The following is a 24,199-nucleotide window of genomic DNA, read 5'->3' as shown; positions in this document are numbered from 1 at the left end:
ACCCAGTAAAGACTGCTTTGATTTTTACTTGGAAAGTCAGAACACCTAACAGGTATGGCGTTTTTACCTGCATGACAAGGATTTTCACATTTATGTTGTCCACAAAGCAACTTCTGCCCACATGGCTGCTGACAGGACCATTCCTTAGCACTGCACCTACGAGGTATCGGTTTTGCTTTTCTACAGTAACAAGTAGTTGTGACCATCTTTGGACAACGAGGGCAGGGACCTAGAACCCAATGAAAGGGGGAAAAAAAAATCACGAATCAAAATTTAAAACGTTCAATTCCTACGCCTTTCAGTAATTTGGAAAGCTTTCTTTACTGATACTTTGAAAGACATTCCCTTCTAATATTTTCTTATGTAAACTTAAGTTCTGAATTAAACTTTCACAGTTTTTTTTCCTGCCTCAACATAAGAAGTAACCACCCACAAATAATTAGAAATGTAATATTTAACTCACCTGGATGACAGAGGAGTAAACACTTATGGCCACAAGGAGGTTTAAATTCTCTCTCACATACTTGGCCGCATGAATGAGGCACAAGCCATGGATCTAAAGGTGGATCTTCTACTTTTCCACAATAGCAATAGTACCTACTAGGTGTGTCAGATCGTTTGTATTCAAACCTACATTTTGGACTACAAAAAAGAATGAAATTACTGAAATTAATTTCATTTTTAAAAGTGACATGAGAAACAGGAATATAAACATACTTAGAAGGAGAGTATACTCAATTAATTTTATATTAATGCACCCTCTGCTCCATCTTCATACTAGTAAGAAATAAGATTTTACAAAAATCAATTTCAACCATTTAGAACAGCTCTGTCCAATATAATTTGAAATGTTGGAACCTACCATGTTCAAATCAGTAGCCACTAGCCACATATGACCAGTGAGCACTTAAAATGTGGCTAATATATACAACTGAGAAAGAAACAGAATTTATTATAATTTTTCAAAATTTAAATAACCACATGTGGCTAGTTGCTACTGTATTAAACATAGTTAGAATGAAGCTACAAAAAGAAAGCAACATTAGCTTTCTACTAAGCAGATGAACTTTATTCTTGAGGTAATCATTCCAATTTTTATAAAGCTCAGTGTTTTAAAAGTTTGGTTGGGAGACCTGCAAATAAGTAAAATATATTAGCAGCAGCAAACAGAAGAGAAAAACCAGGTTATAGGTAGGCAATACAGTAGCAAGAAACATGCCTACAATTTAGAATTGAGGGGAAATAAAGAATTTCTCAACATCTAATACAAAATAGATACATAACAAATGTGCTTAAATCAAAGGAAAGTTCAAATATTGTTTCATTTTCTCTGCTAGAGCAGAAAGATTTTTACCTACCACAATTAAAATAAAGCAGTGTTAACCTTCAGCCCTATTAAATTCACTTGTGGGTCACAGATTTCGTCATTCTAAAAAGATGTTCTAACCCTTACTATTCCCAAATGAGTATAGATAGTATACTATACTGGAAAAAGTCTCATGTCATCACTTTCTTTTGTATCATTTATATTTTCATTGTCCTGTGACCATGTTCTTTTTTTTTTTTTTTAAGATTTTATTTATTTATTTGAGAGAGAGAGAGAGTGAGAGAGAGCATGAGCGGGCTGAGGGGCAGAGGGAGAAGCAGAGTCCCTGCTGAGCAGGGAGTCTGATGTGGGACTCAATCCCGGGACTCTGGGATCATGACCTGAGATGAAGGCAGATGCTTAACTGACTGAGCCACCCAGGTGCCCCTGAGACCATGTTCTGTTTCCAAATAAATGCCACATAAAAATTCAGAATAACCAAAGATATTTATTTTTGTAATCAAAAATCAAAAACAAAATACCATGTTTCATCTAGAATAACTAACTAAAATTATTTGGTTGGAAGAATTATAAGGGGAAAACGTCTATATTCCTCTAAGCTAATGTGGAGGGGGATGTGTACTTTAAATAAGCCTAGATATGGATGGCTAAAAAGCAGCTCACAACACCCTAATACTGCCCATCAACAGAGAGGCTAAATTGTTCTAGGAGATTGGGAGAGGTAACGGCATTATGTGCAAATGCATGTGTTTTATTTAAAATAATGGCATGCGATAATGAAATGTAATTATGTCAATGTCTTAAATACAAGCAAGCAACATCTTAGTAGAAACATTTAAACATTTTAAATGTTTGAATTCCACAAAACAACAAATTTAGAACTACTAATATTTGTATCAAGTTCTAGCTCCACCTTGGTGAGGATTAAACAAATCTAGAATAGTCATTGATTTTCTTTAAAAATATGAAATATAGAATGCAAAGGTTACTACTACACAGCTGATTCAATTTTTTGTTCCTCAGAAGTTCATTCCCCTTTTAACTGGTACTTCCCAGCACTGTGGCAAAATGACCACTTAAAATAGAATGAGTTGAGCAAGGGTAATAAATAGTATGCATAAGGCTTAGACCTCTAAAATGAAGTCTGAATATCTAGTTTAATTTTGTACCTATTGAACACTGAAATCCACAAATATGTAGTAGCAAAACAAATACAGACTCTGAAATTTTAAACTGTTTCAGAGAAGCTAATATTCAATGCGAACAAAACAAATATCTCTAAAAATAGTATTATAAGAGACAACTCAAAAGAATAGAAAAGGCACCGAATTTAGAAGTCAGAAATCCTAGGTTTCAAATCCTGGCTTCACCACTTAAGAGAAACCTGAATATATCGTTTTGCTTCATCAATTTCAATATCCCATTAACATGGGAATAAAAACCCTCACAGAATGCTGAGAATTATTTTTCAAAGTAACTAGTGTGTCTAAAATGTTTTGGAAAAACTACACTACCACAGGGGCACCTGAGTGGCTGTCAGTTCATCGTGGAGCCTACTTTAAAAAAAAACCACTACACCACCACAATTTTACAAATATATCAGTATTCGTGGTAATAAGGGGAGGTCTGATACGGATCCAGGTTTTCCAGGGTCTGAATCTTATACAATTTAGGGGCCTCTGTTAAGAATATAAAATTAGCTACAAAAGTGAATATTTATATGAACACAGAAGCCCTGAAGTTTATGCTTCATTATCCTGATGGTAAATCTACCCCCGGAACTGCCAGTATGGATAAATTTTTTATTATCTTTATTTAGCAGAGATATAAATTTTCCACTCCCCAACTCTTTCTAGAAATATAACAGAAGTTCACAATCAAATATTCATCATTGATAAGCCATACTAATGAAATAAATGTGGAAAAACTGGTAAGATTGGATAATATACACCTGCAGTTTGAGAGATTACAAAGATAAAATCAGCAAGCCTATGATCAAAATACATTAGATGGCCATCTTGTACCATGTGATACTAACTAATGTATACTAACAGTAACTCCAGAAGAGAAGTACCAGAATTAAGAAGGATTCTAGTCCTACAGAATTTGAAAGAAATGGAAGTTCTTTAAAAAAGATAATTAAGGAGACGTTTCGCAGAAGAAAAAGTAAAGTCTGAATGATTTATTGGTTTTTGAAAGGAACAAGTAGTTACACAAATTGGAAAAAAAAATAGAAGCCATTATCAAAGTACTATAACTCCACAAACCAAACTAACGAAGGCCCAACATGGACTCTGAAACTGCCAATAAGGCAACTTATGACCTACAATTTTCATTTATTTTACAACTTACTATTCCAACTAAATTAGCAGAAAGTTACCATGGCCAAGGATAATCTCTCTTTCCAAAATCGTCATCTGTCAAAGGAGAAGATACCAGAAACTGGCTATCTTTAGCCCACTTCTGGATACAGGGCATGTGAAATATACAGAAACATCCTGAACAGCTCCAAACCTAAGACAAAGGTAACAGAAATTAAAATGTTGCAATGATTTTCTTTGATAATTCCACAATACTTTAAAGTGAGCATCACACTAAACAACTTTGAAGAGCTAAGGACTAAAGAAAAAAAATTTTCCTTCCAGTCTAATAGAAGAAATGTTCTTCATAAAAATTTATTTAAGTGTAGAACATTTGAAATAAAAACATTAATTACCCAGAGTCATTTAGCTAGAAATAACTAACTACTAACATTCTGAATGATCTCCAATTGTTTTGGTATACATTTCATACTTTTTTAAAAATAAGGTCATGCTGTACTAATTGATACATAACTTTATAGTCTTTTAACATACTATAAGCACTTACCATTATTATATAAGTTCATACATGATATTTATAGCTGCATATCACGTAGATTTACATATCATCATTTATTTAACCAATTTCTTACTGGACATTTAGGTTATTTCCAATTATAAATAATGCTACAGAGAAATCCTGAAACATATTATGTACATATATCTTTACATACTCCTTTTGTTACATAAAATCTATTAGTCTGGCACTTAATGTTAAATTCTAAAAATTTAACGAGCAAAAAACTTAAGAATATATATATTTTTAAACTTAAGGAATAATAAATTAATTTTTAAAACCTGTGAACACTTCAATGACAAAAATCAGTTCTTTCATTATAACATTTTGCAACTGTCCAATAAAATCACACATGTAGCACAATGCATAAGCTGGCAAAAGCATTAAAAAAAAAAAAAAGCATAAAAAAAAGTTTGGGTTACCCCCAAAGCAGTGCCTGAGAAAAGAACTGGGATGCAACAATGAGGGCATAAGGTAGACAAGAAGAAATGCCAATAAATGGTGCATTGTTGAGCTGATTCTTGCTAAGGGCCAAAGTTCGGTCCTGTTATGGACCCTCTGAAGAACCATGTAAAACACATCTCAAACCACCCCAGCCCCAACCCCTACCGGACAGAAGGCTGGGATACTCATCCGCCAATTAATTCCATGTGGAAGAAAGTTGCCCTAACAGGCGTTAACTCCCCTGTGCTTCTGCACAATGCCTGCATACTAGCTGAGTCAGTTCGCAAGGAGAAAGCATTAAGGTTTAAAAAAAATAAAGCTACACATACACCAAGTGTTTAAGGTGGGACTATAACCACATGCAGAGAGACTATTCACCCACCAGAGCGGAAATCACAGTAAGCCAACCAGATGTGACTCTAGACACCAAAGGCACATGCATCCACATCTATCCTATCCAATGCATGTTAAATTTCTGATTCACTCTACACAACCAACTCAAATCATCAGGCCTGGTTTTGTCTAGGCAATGCTGCTATAATAGCAGATTAATCTGAGTCTAAATGTTGAGTCCACCATATTCAGTCACTGATTCCCCTTAATTGCTTCTTTAATGCCCTTTTAAATTTACATATGGATAACTTCACCATTAGACCATAGCACCTCCAAGTACATGAGTTATATCTGAATCCATCTCTCCCCAACGATCCTAGCCATTTTCCAGTGTCTTCAACACAAGAAACACAAGAGAAGCTCACTAATAAACTGTTAAGTGTCACGGCTGGGTTCTACTTCTTTCAAGGCAGGGACCATATCTCCCTTTTTTAAAACCTGCCGAAAGTTGTGAAATATAGTGCAATTTAATATTTCAGTATTTGTAGGAATCTCTAAAGTGTAGATGCTATGCTTTATCAAATTGACATATGCATTAAAATTGAAGATATTTGCTTCACATATATTAACAGTGCTAAAAATATTGGATGCTCATTTAGAGGTAATTTCTTCAAATTACAGATTTACAAAATGAAGATCAATTCATAAATAAAATTCTCAAATGAAGCATTTTTGAACAAAAATAAACAAAAAGATAATAAGTGGTTAAATATGATAAATACAAAAAAAGATATTTTGGGGAGATGCATTAATATAGATAAAGGGAAAAACTTACTGCTTGGTTTCTCTTCACTGAAGCAATACAAATTAAGCATGTCATAGCCCCTGCTTGGAAAGCTTCATGTACATACTGTCTTGTTCGCTCTAATTCACGCATATCTCCATCTTGAAATTTAAAAATTGAAAACTTCATGTTAAGCAACATCTGAAAGTAACACAAACTCACTAATAGCACCACACTGAGAATTATAGCCATTATCAATTGCCCGATATACAACTGAAAAATGAGAAGTTAAAAAAAAAAAAAAAAGCAACCAATGAGCTGCCAAGAGGTCACGAAGTCCATGCATTAAATCTTATGTCCTTAATTCAAAACAGTACATCGGCCCGCTCTGAGAACATACTTGCTCTTATTGCTGTTACAGTCCTTAACAACTTTGGTGAGGGCAGAGCCATGGGCAAGAGAGGCAAGATGTCAAGTAACAAGGGAAAGCATACCTAGAAGCAAAGTGAAAGAACCTGCAAAGTCAAAGACCAGCAGAGCCATTTAGCCTAAATACAAACGTGTGTGTTGATACATAGCATACTCTTACTGAAAACCTGTTAGATGAAATGATCCTGAGTTCACTACATTATAATCGCCTTATTTCATTAAATTATGTTCACTATTTCTGCTTAAAAAGATAGCATGAGCTTCTTAGAAAATATCACTAAACTGCAATTTTCTGTAAGCAATTATTGAGAATTTATTTGGTAGGCACTGTATGTTTTGTTTTCAGTGGATTAAATGAACTATTTTTGTATTCATTTCACAGAGAATATGAGAAAACTGAGGCAAGAACAATTAAGTAACTTTAGTCTGACTGCAAAGTGAGCCCTCTTAATCCTACACTATGTTGCGGCAAAAAGTTACCACAAGAAGATCCAAGAAATAACAGGTGACAACAAAATGAAAGCCTGAAAAACTACCCAAAAGCATATGACACCAAAAAGGCAATAATCTGAGTCACTTTAGTGTAAAAGAAATAAACCTACATGTCTTTAGTATAATAAAGATTCCTCGAGAGAGGAACTGAGTCTCCAGTAAAATTAGACTAACAGCATAAGCTATCAAGGCAATAAAATGGTTCAAATCAAAATTTAAGTCACCAAACAGAAAAGTTAAATAAATAGGACATTTGGCTAATTCTTTCCTTTCTAAAATCACCTAAGTAAACAAGCACTTACAAAAACTTGCTCTACCATAATATAAACATAAAAATAATTCAGGATATTAAACAAAATATACATAAAATCACTCCCAAAACTATTATATAATTATTAAAGACAATTGCTTTATTTTAAATAAACATTGAAGTTTAGAGAGTATCCTTAAAAGCAGACTTAATAATCCTGTCGTGTGCTTACTTTGCTCTTCAACATAGTTGGCTTTAACAAATGTACAGCTGACCCTTAAACAACCACGCAGTCGTAAATCTGCATGTAACTTTTGACCCCCTAAAACTTAACTACTAGTTAGTAGCTTACGTTGACCAGAAGCCTAACAACATGAAACAATTAACACGTATTTTGTATGCTATATATATTACATGCTGTATTCTCACAATAAAGTAAGGTAGAGAATAAGAAATGTTATCAATACCCAGAAAACAAATAATCCAGTTAAGAAATGGGCAGGAGACATGAATAGATATTTTTCCAAAGAAGACACCCAGATGGCTAACAGACACATGAAAAGATGTTCAACATCACTCATCACCAGGGAAATACAAGTCAAAACCACAATGAGATACCACCTCACACCAGTCAGAAGCTAAAATTCACAACCCAGGAAACAACAGATGTTGGTGAGGATGTGGAGAAAGGGGAACCTTCTTACACTGTTGGTAGGAATGCAAACTGGTACAGCCACTCTGGAAAACAGTATGGAGGTTCCTCAAAAGGTAAAAATAGAACTACCCTATGACCTAGCAATTGCACTACTAGGTATTTACCCGAAGGATACAAAAATACAGATTCAAAGGGACACATACATCCCAATGTTTACAGCAGCATTATCAACAACTAAGGAACTAAGGAAGGGGCCAAATGTCCAACAACTGATGAATGAATAAAGAAGATGTAATATATATATACAACTATATATATATGTGTGTGTATATATATATATATACACACACACACAATATATATATATATACAATCACTCAGCCATCAAAAAGAATGAAGTCTTGCCATTTTCAACAACGTGAATACAGCTAGAGTACCTTATGCTAAGTGAAATAAGTCAGAGAGAGACAAATACCATATGATTTCACTCATGTGGAATTTAAGAAACAAAACAAATGAATATATGGGAAGGGGAAAAAAAAGCGAGAAGCAAACCATAAGAGACTCTTAACTATTGAGAACAAACTGAAGGTTCATGGAAGGAGGTGGGCAGGGAATGGGCTAGATGGGTGATGGGTATTAAGGAGGGCATTTGTTGTGATGAGCACTGGCTGTTATATGTAACTGATCAATCACTAAATTCTACTCCTGAAACCAATATTGCAATGCATGTTAACTAACTAGAATTTAAGTAAAAATTTAAAACAACAACAAAAAAAACGAAGAAAGAAATGTTATTAACAAAATTAAAAAATGCATTTACAGTACTGTACCTGCATTTATTGAAAAAATACACATATAAGTGGACTTGCACAGCTCAAATCCATGCTGTTCAAAGGTCAACTGCATAACATTTTAAATTTCACCTAATTTAACAGCTAGCACATAAAATAGAATTTGGGAACATGATGGAATAAGGCTTTAACAAAATAAAGTGCAACCTTATATTTATAACACTTATTTAAGATTTCTTTGAAAATTGTATTCAAGTTTGGCTGCAGGCAGGATTAAGTAAGTATACTGGCTAAGGTTTCATAGTGGATAGCCTAAGATCTGAAGTCATACATTCTAAAAAGATCACTCTGGCAACTGAAGAAAGTTGAGTCTATGGAGGCCAAGACTGGAAGCCTGAAGAACCAGTTAAGAGGCAGTTACAGCAGATAAAGCACAAAACGACTTTAAGCAAATTACCTATTTGTCTCAGTTTTCTCATCTTTAAAATAGTAATAAAAATAGTAATAATAGCAATATTAATATCTACCTCATAAAGTCATATGGATTTAATCCACATATTAAACAGCGTAGGGGACTGAATTAGGCAATAGTAGTATATGGGGAGAGGAAGGGTAGAGTTAAGAAATTTATGGAAGTAGACCCAAATTAATAAAATTATGAATGAAAAAGGAGAGGTCACGACCAACACCAATGAAACTGGAAGGATAATTAGAAACTTTTATCAACAGCTATATGCCAATAAATTAAGCAATCTGGAAGAGATGAAGGCCTTCCTGGAAACCTATAAACTACCAAGACTGAAACAGGAAGAAATTGATTTTTTAAACAGGCCAATTAATTATGAAGAGATTGAGTCAGTGATAAACAACCTTCCAAATAACAAAACTCCAGGCCCGGATGGTTTTCCTGGGGAATTCTACCAAACATTCAAAGAAGAAATAATACCTATTCTCCTAAAGCTATTTCAAAAAATAGAAACAGAAGGAAAGCTACCAAACTCATTCTATGAGGCCAATATTACCTTGATCCCCAAACCAGGCAAAGACACCATCAAAAAGGAGAATTACAGACCGATTTCCCTAATGAATATGGACGCCAAAATCCTCAACAAGATCCTGGCTAATAGAATCCAACAGTACATTAAAAGGATTATCCATCATGACCAAGTGGGATTCATACCTGGGATGCAAGCGTGGTTCAACATTCGCAAATCGATCAGCGTCATACATCATATCAACAAGAAAAGACTCAGGAACCATATGATCCTCTCAATTGATGCAAAAAAAGCATTTGACAAAATACAGCATCCTTTCCTGATTAAAACCCTTCAGAGTGTAGGAATAGAGGGTACATTTCTCAATCTCATAAAAGCCATCTATGAAAAGCCTACAGCAAATATTATTCTCAATGGGGAAAAGCTGGAAGCCTTTCCCTTAAGATCAGGAACACAAGGATGCCCACTCTCGCCACTATTATTCAACATAGTACTAGAAGTCCTGGCAACAGCAATCAGACAACAAAAAGGGATAAAAGGTATCCAAATCGGCAAAGAAGAAGTCAAACTGTCTCTCTTCGCAGATGACATGATAGTCTATATGGAAAACCCAAAAGAATGCACTCCCAAACTATTAGAAGTTATAGAGCAATTCAGTAAGGTGGCGGAATACAAAATCAATGCTCAGAAATCAGTTGCATTTCTATACACGAATAATGAGACTGAAGAAAGAGAAATTAGGGAATCCATCCCATTTACAATAGCACCAAAAACCATACGTTACCTTGGAATTAACTTAACCAGAGACGTAAAGAACCTATATTCTAGAAACTATAAATCACTCTTGAAAGACATTGAGGAAGACACAAAAAGATGGGAAAATATTCCATGCTCATGGATCGGAAGAATTAACATAGTTAAAATGTCCATGCTACCCAGAGCAATCTACACTTTCAATGCTATCCTGTTCAAAATACCGATGATATTTTTCAAAGAACTGGAACAAATAGTCCTTAAATTTGTATGGAACCAGAAAAGGCCCTGAATCTCCAAGGAACTGTTGAAAAGGAAAAACAAAGCTGGGGGCATCACAATGCCGGATTTCGGGCTGTACTACAAAGCTGTGATCACAAAGACAGCATGGTACTGGCACAAAAACAGACACATAGACCAATGGAACAGAATAGAGAATCCAGAAATGGACTCTCGGCTCTTTGGGCAACTAATCTTTGATAAAGCAGGAAAAAACATCCAGTAGAAAAAAGACAGTCTCTTCAATAAATGGTGCTGGGAAAATTGGACAGCTACATGCAAAAGAATGAAACTTGACCACTCTCTCACACCATACACAAAGATAAACTCCAAATGGATGAAAGACCTCGATGTGAGACAGGAATCCATCAAAATCCTAGAGGAGAACATAGGCAGCAACCTATATGACATCGGTCAAAGTAACCTTTTTCATGACACATCTCCAAAGGCAAGAGAAACAAAAGATAAAATGAACTTGTGGGACGTCATCAAGATAAAAAGCTTCTGCACAGCCAAGGAAACAGTCAAAAAAACTAAGAGGCAGCCCATGGAATGGGAGAATATATTTGCAAATGATACTACAGATAAAAGACTGGTTTCCAAGATCTACAAAGAACTTCTCAAACTCAATACACAAGAAACAAACAAATCACAAAATGGGCAGAAGATATGAACAGACACTTTTCCAATGATGACATACAAATGGCTAACAGACACATGAAAAAATGTTCAAAATCATTACCCATCAGGGAAACTCAAATCAAAACCACACTAAGATACCACCTTATGCCAGTTAGAATGGCAAAAATTGACAAGGCAAGAAACAACAATTGCTGGAGAGGATGTGGAGAAAGGGGATCCCTCCTACATTGTTGGTGGGAATGCACGTTGGTACAGCCACTCTGGAAAACAGTGTGGAGGTCCCTTAAAAAGTTAAAAATTGAGCTACCCTATGACCCAGCCATTGCACTACTGGGTATTTACCCCAAAGATACAGACGTAGTGAAGAGAAGGGCCATATGCACCCCAATGTTCATAGCAGCATTGTCCACAATAGTTAAATCGTGGAAGGAACCGAGATGCCCTTCAACAGATGACTGGATTAAGAAGCTGTGGTCCATATATACAATGGAATATTACTCAGCTATCAGAAAGAACGAATTCTCAACATTTGCTGCAACATGGATGGCACTGGAGGAGATAATGCTAAGTGAAATAAGTCAAGCAGAGAAAGACAATTATCATATGATTTCTCTCATCTATGGAACATAAGAACTAGGAAGATCGGTAGGGGAGGAAAGGGATAAAGAAAGTGGGGGGATAATCAGAAGGGGGAATGAAGCATGAGAGACTACAGACTATGAGAAACAAACTGAGGGCTTTAGAGGGGAGGGGGGCGGGGGAATGGGATAGACCGGTGATGGGTGGTAAGGAGGGCACATATTGCATGGTGCACTGGGTGTTATATGCAACTAATGAATCATCGAACTTTACATCGGAAACCAGGGATGTACTGTATGGTGACTAACATAATATAATAAACATTAAAAAAAAAAAAAAGAAAGAAATTTAGGAAGTAAAACTCAGCAGGACTTGGTGACAATTAGATTGTGCTGCTTTTAAAAGCCTACGTTTGGGGTGCCTGGGTGGCTCAGATCGTTAAGTGTCTGCCTTCAGCTCAGGGCGTGATCCCGGCATTCTGGGGTCGAGCCCGGCATCAGGCTCCTCAGCTGAGAGCCTGCTTCTTCCTCTTCCACTCCCCCTGCTTGTGTTCCCTCTCTCGCTGGCTGTCTCTCTGTCAAATAAATAAATAAAATCTTAAAAAAAAAAAAAAAAAAAGCCTACGTTCATGTCAACATTCAAAGGAAAGAGTGCCGTGTCTGATGAGATGGGCTGAGGGGAGGACACTGCTGGATGAGACTCACTCACGGTATGTTTGTGCCATCACTGCACCCGGATTTCTGGCTTCAGTGGGTGAAGGGGAAAATAGTGGTGCTACCAACTGAGGTAACCAAAACAAGAAAAAAGTTATCTTTCAACCTATGTTTGATGTGTCCATGAGCCAATCAGATAGAGACACCCATTAGGAAGTTGACCGTGCAAGTCTGAAATTTGAGAGAAGGGTCATGAAGGTACAAAGGCTGCGCTCAGACAAAAAGAAAGAACCTCTCTGGCAAATTTCTGGTGTTTAATCCACTAAAGTGAGATGGGAAACACCTCATTACCCTAACATTTATTGTTCTCAAATCAAGTCGTCAGATTTCCTTACTTTGATACAGGCAAAGTAGAGAACAAAAAGGAACAAGAATCAAAATATTTATGGATTGGACAAAAAACAACATAAGAAAAATTGCCTTACCACCTTAAGATGAAAGCTAAACCAAAATTAATAACTTATAAATGATGTTTTTTAAATAGTAGGAAAAAAATGAGTTACAGTACTGTATTTCCTATTTAAAAATAAAATCACTCACTATCTAGAATAGTTTAAGTGAGGTCCTCTTCAAGTAAGAAACTTCCTAAGGTTACTTTCTATAAAGTCCTCTAGAAGCAAGAAACTTCCTAACCTTAAAGTAACTCTTGATCAACTTACCTGGCTGAGCCCGTTGATAAAGGTCACACTTTATCAACCTACCTGGCTGAGCCAGACTTCAAGCCTCCTAATCTCAATTCCTTAGCAGATACGGTAAATTCCTTAGAAAATATACTTGACAATGTGTGCCTGGCTTCATGATGCCATCAGAATACTCAGGCAACTAATGTTGATAATACATGTAAGCATCTTTCTAATAATAACAATAAGTATAAAATATGGAAAGTGTTAACAGACTTAAATTTAAAATAATCTACTTTTATACTTAGTACTAAATCCTTCATAGTGTCATCAATTTGGCCCTCTTACTCGTAAACAAATGTGGTATTAAGAGTAACCCAGATATACACAACATTTAATGATGCTGTACACATCAAAGCAGAAACTTACTTTAAAAAAAAAAAAGGAATCCTAAGTTGTAAGATACAATATAAAGGAAGAAAGTCAAGAAATGAAATTGACTTGAAAACACATTTAACATATGATGAAAAAGAAAAATGAAGAATAGATTAAAGGGAGTATTCAAAGTTGTCAAGTCCAACCAAATCATAACTGGGGACAACCTGACCCCAAACATTTGGGGGAGCTCTGGCATCCCCCTCCCAGATTCTAATGAATTATCAATTACACACATAGGAGAACTTCTAAGGCTATAAGGGACACTGCTATTCTATTTGCTCTATGGAAAGATTAATGTTCTACAACATGTAACTCAAATAGTAAAATGCACAAAAATTCAACTCTGCAATACAAAAATGCTCATTCTTAAGATGCAAAAACTATTCCATATAGACTAAAAGTGTTTTTTAAAAGTCAGGAATATATTTTCATTGATGTCAAAACAGTCAAAATTTAGGGGTGAGCTAAGATGGCGGCAGAGTAGGAGTACCGTAGGCTCATCTCTTCCTTCAAACAGTAGATAACTATAATTCTAAATACCCCAGAAATCAACCTGAAGATTGACAAAATAAACTCCGCAAGTAAAGGGAGAGAAGAAGCCACAAAAAAGGAGACAGGACAGAGACGTGGTTTAGGGGAGAAACAGATCACGAGTGCCACGGTAGGAAGGGAGCCATGGTGAGAGAAAGGTGAGAGGGAGAAAAGCACACCAGGATGCACAAGAACATTTCCTCAAAGCCACTGGCTGGAAATACAAGAAGGGCTGATTTTCCTGAGTTCTTGCAACCAGTGGGGCATAAAGACTAGAGTTTTAAAGGTCAGCAGGCCTGGCTGGGATACAGCCCTGAGGGCACGCACTGCTCCTGAAGAGAAGGCAGACAAACAACCTTTGGGCAGACAGCGTGGGAACAGTGGTCTGAAGAGTGCCTGGGGCACACAGGGGGAGATTATTCACTCCTCTTAGGGTGCTCCCTGTGAGGGAGTGTTCACTGGACATGCCTCCTGGGAGACAAAGGAGCCAGCCAGGGCCATTTCTCTCCCAGTCCCTCAGTATAAACACAGAGACAGTTGTGGTAAGCAGCACAGTGCTGGCAAGGCTCCCTAACCTGCTTACACCAACTCCCACATCCCTGCACTCCGGAGAAACTGCCTTCTTAGTCAAGACTGCCTCAGTCCCAGCGCAGCAGGCCCCTTCCCCAGAGGACCAGCAGGAACCCCCGCCCATACCACATCTCTGGACCAGAGAGTTCTGTAAGGCTTCAGTTCGGAACAGTGGAACTAGTATCAGCTATCATTTAAACCAGCAGACCAAAATACACCTAGTTAAAACTTGCCACATTCAGATCAAGGACCAAACACTATCCACTGCATACAAGGAGAGCCTCTGCAGAGGACTGGCCTGAAGGATACAGCAGCCAAAACACAACAGCAGGGCACAAGCAGCACACACCAAAGACACTGCCTGAAAGGCCAGGCCCTGGACACTATCTGACCTCTTATTCATAAAGCCATTATTCTCAGGAGAAGGAAACATAATGGACTTTTCTAAAACACAGAAGGCAGAGACTTAGACAAAATGCCAAGACAGAGGAATTAATACCAAACAAAAGAACAACATAAAGTCACAGCCAGAAATCTAAGCAAAATCGATATAAGTAATACGCTTGATGGAGAATTTAAAGCAACAATCATAAGGATACCACTGGGCTTGAGAAAAGAACGGAAGACATCAGGGAGACCCTTACAGCAGAGAAAAAAAGAGTTAAAAAGAATCAGTCAGAAATGAAAAATACAATAACTGGCATTGGAAACAGACTTGTTGCAATGAACACAAGGCTGGAAGAAGCAGAGGAACGAATAAGTGACATAGAAGAAAAAATAATGGAAAATAGTGAAGCTGAACAAAGAGAGGAAGAAGAATTATAAAGTATGAGACTAGACTTAGGGTATTCAGTGACTCCATCAAACATAATCACACTCATATTAGAGGAGCCCCAGAAGAAGAAGAGAGAGAAAAAGGGACGGAAGATTTATTTGTGGAAATCACAGCTGAAAACTTCCCTAATCTGGGTAAGGAAACAGACATATAGATCCAGGAGACACAGAGCACTCCCAACAAAATAAAAAAAAGCAGGTCAACACCAATACATTTTGTAATTAAATTTGCAAAATATAGAGATAAAGAAAAATCTTAAAAGCAGCAAGACAAATGAAGTCCTTAACTTACAAGGGAAAGCCCAGAAGGCTAGCTACAGATCTCTCAAAGGAAACTTGGCCAAGCCAGTAGGGAGTGGCATAATATACTCAAAGTACTGAATGGGAAAAATCTGCAGCCAAGAATACTCCATCCAGCAAGGCTATCAGTCAGAATAGAAGGAGAAATAGAAGAGTCTCCCAACAAACAAAAACTAAAGGGGTTCGCGACCACGAAACCTGCCCTGCAAGAAATATTAAACGGGACTCTCTGAGTGAAAAGGAAAGACCAAAAGTGACAAAGACAAGAAAGGATTGGAGAAAATCTCCAGAAACAATGACAAAACAAGTAATAAAATGGCACTAAATACATATATATCAATAATTACTCTAAATGTAAATGGACTAAATGCACCAATCAAAAGATACAGCATGTCAGAATGGATAGAAAAACAAGACCTATCGATATGCTGCCTATAAGAGACTCATTTTAGACCTCAAGACACCTACAGATTGAAAGTGAGGTAATAGAGAACCATTTATCACGCAAATGGACATCAAAAGGACCCAGAGTAGCAATACTTATGCCAGAAAAACTAGACTTTAAACCAAAGACTAACAAGACATGAAGAAAGGCACTATATCATAACAAAGGCGACAATCCAACAAGAAGATCTAACAATTGTAAATACTTATGCACCCAACATGGGAGCACCCAAATCTATAAAATAACAAACATAAAGAAACTAATTGATAATAACACAGTAATGGTAGGGGACATTAAAACCCCACTTACATCAAGGGACAGATCATCTAACAGAAAATCAACAATGACATAATGGCTTTGAATGACACACTGGAACAGATGGATTTAACAGATATATTCAGAACATTCCATCCTAAAACAGCAGAATACACATTCTTTTCAAGTACACATGGGACATTCTCCAGAATAGATCATATACTAAGACACAAATCAAGCCTCAACAAGTACAAAAAGACTGAGATCATACCATGCATATTTTCTGACCACAATAAGAAACTTGAAGTCAACCACAGGAAAAAATCTGGAAAGACCACAAATACATAGAGGTGAAAGAACATCCAACTAAGACTGAATGAGTCAACCAGGAAATCAACAAAGGAATTTTTAAAAAACACATGGAAACAAGTGAAAATGAAAACACAACAGTCCAAAACCTTTGGGATGCAGCAAAAAGCAGTCCTAAAAGGGAAGTACATAGCAATACAGGCCTACCTCGAGAAGCAAGAAAAATCTTAAATAAACAACCTAACCTTACACCTGTAAAGGAGCTAGAAAAAGAACAGCAAATTAAGCCTAAAGCAGCAGAAGGAAGGAAATAATAGAGAGTAGAGCAGAATAAATGATACAGAAAATAAAAAAAACAACAACAGTAGAACCTATCAATGATACAAGGAGCTGGTTCTTTGAAAAATTTGATAAACCTCTAGCCACTTATCAAAAGAAAAGAGAAAGGACTCAAATAGATAAAATCACAAATGAGAGAGGAGAAATAACAAACAACACCACAGAAATACAAAGAATTATAAAAGAATATTATGAAAAATTACATGCCAACAAATTGCACAATCTGGAAGAAATGGACAAATTCCTAGAAACATATAAACTACCAAAACTGAAACAGGAAGAAATAGAAAACTTGGACAGATAACCAGCAAAGAAATTAAATCAGTAATAAAAAATCTCCAACATCTCCCAGCAGGGACGCCTGGGTGGTTCAGTCATTAAGTGTCTGCCTTTAGCTCAGGTCATGATCCCAGTGTTCTGGGACAGAGCCCCGCATCAGGCTCCCTGCTCGGCGGGAAGCCTGCTTCTCCCTCTCCCACTCCCCCTGCTTCTGTTCCGTCTCTCGCTGCCTGTCTCTCTGTCAAATAAATAAATATTAAAAATCTTAATAAAAAAAAAAAATCTCCCAACAAAAGTCCAGGCCCAGATGGCTTCACAGGCAAATGTTACCAAACATTTAGAGAAGAGTTAGTACCTATTCTTCTCAAACTATTTCAGAAAATAGAAAAGGAAGGAAAACTTCCAAATTCATTCTATGAGGCCAGCATTATCCTGATACCAAAACCAGATAAAGGTACTACTAAAAAAGAGAACTACAGGCAAATCCCTGATGAACACGGATGCAAAAATTCTCAATAAAATACGAGCAAATCGAATCCAACAGTACATTAAAAGAATCAGTTACCATGACCAAGTGGGATTTATTCCTGGGCAGTAAGTGTGGTTCAATATTCACAAATTAATTAATGTGATACACCACATTAACAAAAGAAAGGATAAGAGCCATATGATCCTCTCAATAGATGCAGAAAAAGCATTTGACAAAGTACAATATCCATTCATGGAAAAAACCCTCAACAAAGTAGGTTTAGAGGAAACATATCTCAACATGATAAAGGCCATATATGTAAAGCCCACAGCTAATACCATCCTCGGTAGGAAAACTGAGAACTTTTCCTCTGTGATCAGGAACAAGATGGGGATGTCCACTTTTATAACTGTTATTTAACATAATACCGGAAGGCCTAGCCACAGTAATCAAGCAACGAAGAGAAATAAAAGGCATTCAAACTGGCAAGGAAGAAGTCAGACTTTCAATATTTGCAGATGGCATGATACTTTATAGAGAAAACCCAGAAGACTCCACCAAAAAAGTTCTAGAACTGATATATGAATTTAGTAAAGTCACATGATACAAAATCAATATGCAGAAATCTGTTGATTTACTATACACCAATAATGAAGCAGCAGAAAGAGAAATCAAGGAATCAATCTCATTTACAATTAGACCAAAACTAGTCAGATACCTAGGAAAAAACCTAACCAAAGAGGTGAAAGAACTGTACCTGTACTCTGAAAACTATGAAACACTAATGAAAGAAATTAAAGATGACATAAAGAAATGGAAAAACATTCCAAGCTCATAGATTGGAAGAACAAATATTGTTAAAATGCCTATATTACCCAAAGCAGTCTACACATTTAATGCAATCCCTATCAAAATACCACCAACATTTTTCACAGATCTAGAAAAACAATCCTAAAATTTGTATGGAACCACAAAAGACCCCCAGTAGCCAAAGCAACCTTGAAAAAGAAAAGTAAATCTGGAGGCATCACAATTCTGGACTTCAAGTTATATTACAAAGCTGTAGTGATTAAAACAGTATAGTACTGGCACAAAAATAGACACATTGCTCAATGGAGCAGTATAGAAAACCCGGAAATGAACCCACAACTGAATGGTCAATTAATCTTTGACAGAGCAGGAAAGAATATCCTATGGAAAAGACAGTCTCTTCAACAAATGGTGTTGGGAAAACTGGACAGCAACAAAAGAATGAAACTGGACCACTTTCTCATACCATACACAAAAATAAATTCAAAATGGATGAAAGACCTAAATGTGAAACAGAAAACCATTAAAATCTTAAGAGGAAAACATAGACAGTAACTTTGACATCGGTCATAGCAAATTCTTACTAGATATGTCTCCTAAGGCAAGGGAAACAAAAGCAAACATAAAGTATTGGGACTTCATCAAAATAAAAAGCTTCTGCACAGCAAAGGAAACAACCAACAAAATGAAAAGGCAACCTCTGGAATGTAAGAAGATATTTGCAAATGACACATCTGACAAAAGGCTAATAACCAAAACATACAAAGAAGGGGCGCCTGTATGGCTCAGTGGCTTAAGCATCTGCCTTCAGCTCAGGTCATGATCCCAGGGTCCTGGGATGGAGCCCCACATCGGGCTCCCTACTCAGCAGAGAGTCTGCTTCTCTCTTCCCTCTGCTGCTCCCCCTGCTTGTTCTCTGTCCCTCCCTCTCTCTAATAAGTAAAATCTTAAAAAGTATGTATTTATATACAAAGAACTTATAAAACTCAACACACACACAAAAAATAATCCAATTTAAAAATGGGCAGAAGACATGAATAGATTATTTTTCCAAAGAAGACCTACAGATGGGCAACAGACACATGACAAGATGTTCATCATCACTTACCATCAGGGAAATGCAAACCAAAACTACAATGAGCTACCATCTCACACCTGTCAGAATAGGTAAAATCAACAATACTATAAACAACAGGTGTTGGCAAGCATGTGGAGAAAAGGGAACCCTCTTGCACTGTTGGTGGAAATGCAAACTGGTGCAGCCACGCTGGAGAAGAGTATGCAGGTTTCTCAAAAAGTTAAAAATAGAACTATCTATGACCTAGCAATTGCACTACTAGGTATTTACCGAAAGAATACAAAAATACTAATTCTAAGGCATACATGCACCCTGATGTTTATAGCAGCATTATCTACACTAGCCAAATTATGGAAATAGCCCAAATGTCCATCGACTGAAGAATGGATAAAGAAGATGTGGTATATATACACAATGGGATATTAACCATAAAAAATAATGAAATCTTGTGTTTTTCAATGACACGGATGGAGCAAGTGTATTACGCTAAGTGAAGTCAGTTCAGACAAAGACAAACACCAAATGATTTCACTCATATGTGGAATTTAAGAAACAAAACAAGCAAGGTGGAGGAAGAGCAAATGATAAACCAAGAAACAGACTCTTAACTATAGAGAACAAACTGACGATTACTAAAGGGAGGTGCGTGGGGAGAATGAAACAGGTGATGGGGATTAAGGAGCACACTTGTGATAAGCACTGGGTGATGTATCTAAGTGCTGAATCACTACATTGTACACCTGAAACTAATATTACACTGTATGCTAACTAACTGGAATTTAAACTTAAAAAAAAAGTCAAAATTTAAAAGACCATACAGCACCTGTCTGAGTAGTGTAACTTGTAAATGTATTAGCAACTATTTTCCCCCGTTTTCCTTCAAAATCTTCATCTCCTTCTTCTTCAGAGGAAGAGCTAAAGTGTTCTTCAACAAGTTTTTTGGCTGCAGCTTGATTGGCCTTCTTGATTTCCTCAAATTTCCTTTGAGACATTAGCTCTGCTTAAAAGAAAACAAAAATTCATTTAATTTCTGCAAAACAATCTCTAAGCACATAGATTTAAAAGTCATCTTTGGAGCATTCTATTTTACTATTTTGCACAAAAAAAGTATTTTCAAGTTTCTTGTCAAACAACTAAAGAGAATACTACCACAATGAAAACTTTCACTTTTATTAAATATCCTGCTAAATGCAGCAAATTGTTCTAGAAACACTGATTAACAAATCAATTAAAAAATTATAAAGATAGGATAAAAGTATCAAAAAACAGTTAACCTCAAAATAAGGACGTTAATAACAATTAAAATGGGATTATTAAAAACAAATCAAGCACAGAGATTTTTAAGAGGTGGGATACATGCCAACTAGGAGCACAGCAGAATCAGTTAAACTGGGTGCTTTCTCAAACAATCCTCTTCCACACCACAGCCCAACCTGGCCTGGCCCACCAAAGATTCTGCACAAACAATAGTCACTGTATACCCATTACCTTTATAATCTGCTCTTAGAAAGCTCAAGGACTTTTTGCCTTCATTAAAATGTGGTCACAAAACATATATAACATTAATCCACACAAAATGTTGACAATATGGAAAATGTGGTTCCTACAGCAGCTTCATTCCAAAAAAAAAGTCAAATAAATTTTGTATTAGTTCTTCCACTATTCTCTTCAGCACTGACTGTACTTCTCATTTTTTTACTTGGTTAAATAATAACACGAAAAGAATTAGATTACTTCACAGCATATTCCCAACTCCTTAAGGGCAAGGATCAGGGGAATTTTCTTCAAGTACTAACTATTAATAAACTCTTATGAACAGCAATCATAGTATCAAGAAAGGAGCCACAAACATACTGAATTGATCTGAATTTATTAGTGTCCGTACTGAGAGGATTTTAAATTCACTAATTAAAATTGTAAATCTCTGATTTAAATTCACTTTATGCTTAAAACTGATGAGCCACTACCCAGATAAGCTTTCTTAATCTTGGTGGTGCATTTGTACTTAACGACGTTTTATCTTTTATTTCCCTCATGAAATGTTTTCCCTTTGTTGCTGCAGCCAGTTTAATTGGGGATTATGCAGTATCTCAAGTAAAAGTGAAAGAAAATGTATACAGTGCCTATATAGGAATCTCGAGTATTAGAAAAGTAATGACTATAAGATATATGACTCGAAACTTGATGTGTAGTAAGAGAGATGATAAATGTCATTAGCTGTGGAAAAACAGCATGTAAGGATACATTTCTCTAAAGGCTGAATTAGAAGACATAATAAAAACATCCATAACACTATCAATGTATCACATTAGATCATCTCAAGGAAAAGTGACAAAGCAAACTTCCTATCTATTATTTCTTACAGACAAATTTCAATTACCCAGGTGAAGAATGTTTGCTTTTCTACTATCCACAAAATCCAAGAAACTTTACCAAAACTGTTCTTGGTCTCCAACTTGCACGTTTCACCACCACCACTATGGTAAACTCATAACTGCTACCAGGGGGGAGGTGGGTGGGGGGATGGGTGAAGTAAGTGATGAGGATTAAGTAGTGCACTTGTGTTGATGAGCCCCAGCGGATGTACGGAAGTGTCGAATCACTATATTGCACACCTGAAACTAATATAACACTGTATGTTAACTGTACTGGAATTAAAATAAACTCAGTAACTCTAAGCTAAGAGAATGCCACATAACTTTAAAATTAGCTTAGGGAAAAAACACTCAGAAGCTCAACTCACTCCTCCCCTCAAAAAATATTTTCCGAAAAGTACATTCCACACATAAAAGTAAAATGATTTGGGGGATTATTCCTTTGGCTTCATGCAATCCTCCGTTAGTATGGACAATTCAGAGTTGGCCGTGTGTTCTCAGGCTCCACTAAAACACAGCGTTGGATGAAGGATAATGACCTGCCAGAGGAGGCCACATCAGATACATCCCAAAAAGACATGAAATTTGTTAATAGGAACCACAGTTGAGAAAAATACCTCAAGCTCAAGCGCTTACAGGGCATAGACAATTAAAGTTACTAAACTAAGGCCATCCATTTGCAAAGATGGAAAATGACAACTGCCCCCCCCCCCACCCAGGAGGTGCTTAAACTCAGTCTAAACGGAATTTCTGCAACTGGCAGTTGCCATGCACAAAGGTGAAACCACACGATCCTATTTTACAAAAAAAAAAAAAAAAGTTAACGAGATTTTTATGAGATTTTAGAAAGAAAAGAAAAACAAAACACCCGTTGGCAACCAATTCAGATTTAAAGGACTGTATTAACCAAACCAAACTATAGGCTAAATCAGAACCCTGGGCCACAATTTGCAACTTTTGGTCTAGGCATTCAGCAGGCAAAAAAGAATAAAGAGAAGAACACTGGACAAAGAAGTAATGCTGATTGATAGTAATTAAAATGAAGGTGAAAGAGGTATGCTGGGAATCTGCCTAGAATGCCGAAATGAGTAGCTTCCTTGAAGGTCTGAGAAGTGGGGGCAATAATGAAGTCTCCAAGGAGAAGAAAAGAAGTGAATGAGAGAGCCAGGGCGGGGAGGCAGTTCTGACTAGTAAGTGCCTTAGTAGGTACCCAGGTGAAACCGAGGACGGGAGCCCCTCTCACCACAGGCTACGGAAGTCTGCAGTGCTTCAGGTCCCGCGGGGCTGCGCCTGGCTGAACTACCTGCAGCCGCAGGGGTCGCGGCTCCTCTGGGGCTGGGGCCAGGTCCAGCAGCGCCCACTGAGCCCTTTTCTCGCCCTCCTCCGGCGCCGCGGAGATGGATTCCATTTCCTGACGAAGGGGCCGCAGTGGCCCGTCCTCGGGCTCGGCCTCGGCCACCGGCCACCTGGCGCCAGGAAGCTTCCATCCCTGCAGAAAAAAGGGGAAAAAAAAAAAAAAAAAGAGTGGAAGGAGCGTGAGCTCAGCGGGTGCCGAGGCGAACAGGGGCAGCGGCGGAAACCAGTATGAGGGGCGCAGTGAGGAAGGTCCCCGCAGGGCAAGGACCGGGTTTGAGAAGGTCGCGGCCCTGTCTCTGGGAGGGCGAGTCCCCGCTAAGCCCAGGTTTTGGAGATGGACCAGAGAGGCAGAGGACTAGGCAGAGAAATGGACCTCAGGGCAAGGAGCACCCAGAGCCAGAGTGGCAGAGCCCGGGGAAAGGAAAGCGCTTCCTCAGCCTCAGAGGGAGCGCGGTGCACAGGGAAGTACAGACTGACCCCTCGTTACAGACTAACCCCTCGGTTCCCGACGGGAACCAACTGCAATAGAGGACCCCAAGGAAAGCTACGTCTCCTTACCGACGGCGCCCGCCCCCGGCGACTACAACTCCCAGAAGCCCGGATACACTGCCCGCAGAACGCGTGGCATCACCGGCCACTTCCTTATCCGGGAGTGTTTGTGGGAGCGAAAGGAGCTCAGAACGCGTGCGCTGACTTGGACCGAGCCTTCGGAAACTACAGTTCCCGGCGTGCTCTGAGGCTTGGGTGGGATTGTCGCCTAAAGTGGGCGGAAGGTTGCGGAGGTGGGCGGGCTCTAAGAGTTCTCAACTCCGGAGGATGCTGGGGCTTCCCTAAGAGTACCTTAA

General features: G+C 37.6%; 1 protein-coding gene across 5 annotated transcripts in view; it reads right to left on the bottom strand.

Annotated features, from left to right (window-relative positions):
* The window catches only part of NFXL1 (nuclear transcription factor, X-box binding like 1), a 71,592-nt gene extending 47,597 nt beyond the window's left edge, over positions 1-23,995 (bottom strand). Inside the window, exons 1-7 of one of the 5 annotated variants that reach the window (XM_087864157.1) lie at positions 23,913-23,995; positions 23,242-23,487; positions 20,447-20,623; positions 5,817-5,926; positions 3,708-3,841; positions 464-642; positions 68-229 (exon numbers count right to left, since the gene is read on the bottom strand). In XM_087864157.1, coding sequence (XP_087720283.1) covers positions 68-229; positions 464-642; positions 3,708-3,841; positions 5,817-5,926; positions 20,447-20,623; positions 23,242-23,485 — 1,006 coding nt within the window. In that variant the 5' untranslated portion in view covers positions 23,486-23,487; positions 23,913-23,995. Of the gene's footprint in view, positions 1-67; positions 230-463; positions 643-3,707; positions 3,842-5,816; positions 5,927-20,446; positions 20,624-23,241; positions 23,488-23,849 lie in introns of all 5 variants that reach the window. The other 4 variants (XM_045815882.2, XM_045815884.2, XM_045815885.2 and 1 more) reach the window with 4 other exon arrangements.
* Between the last annotated feature and the right edge of the window lie 204 nt (positions 23,996-24,199).

The sequence above is a fragment of the Ursus americanus genome, chromosome 8, assembly GCF_024610735.1.
Source record: "Ursus americanus isolate L20-20 chromosome 8, mUrsAme1.1.p, whole genome shotgun sequence".
Classification (NCBI taxonomy): domain Eukaryota; kingdom Metazoa; phylum Chordata; class Mammalia; order Carnivora; family Ursidae; genus Ursus; species Ursus americanus.
Note: the sequence above shows the minus strand (reverse complement) of the source record. Positions and strands in the feature narration are given on the sequence as shown.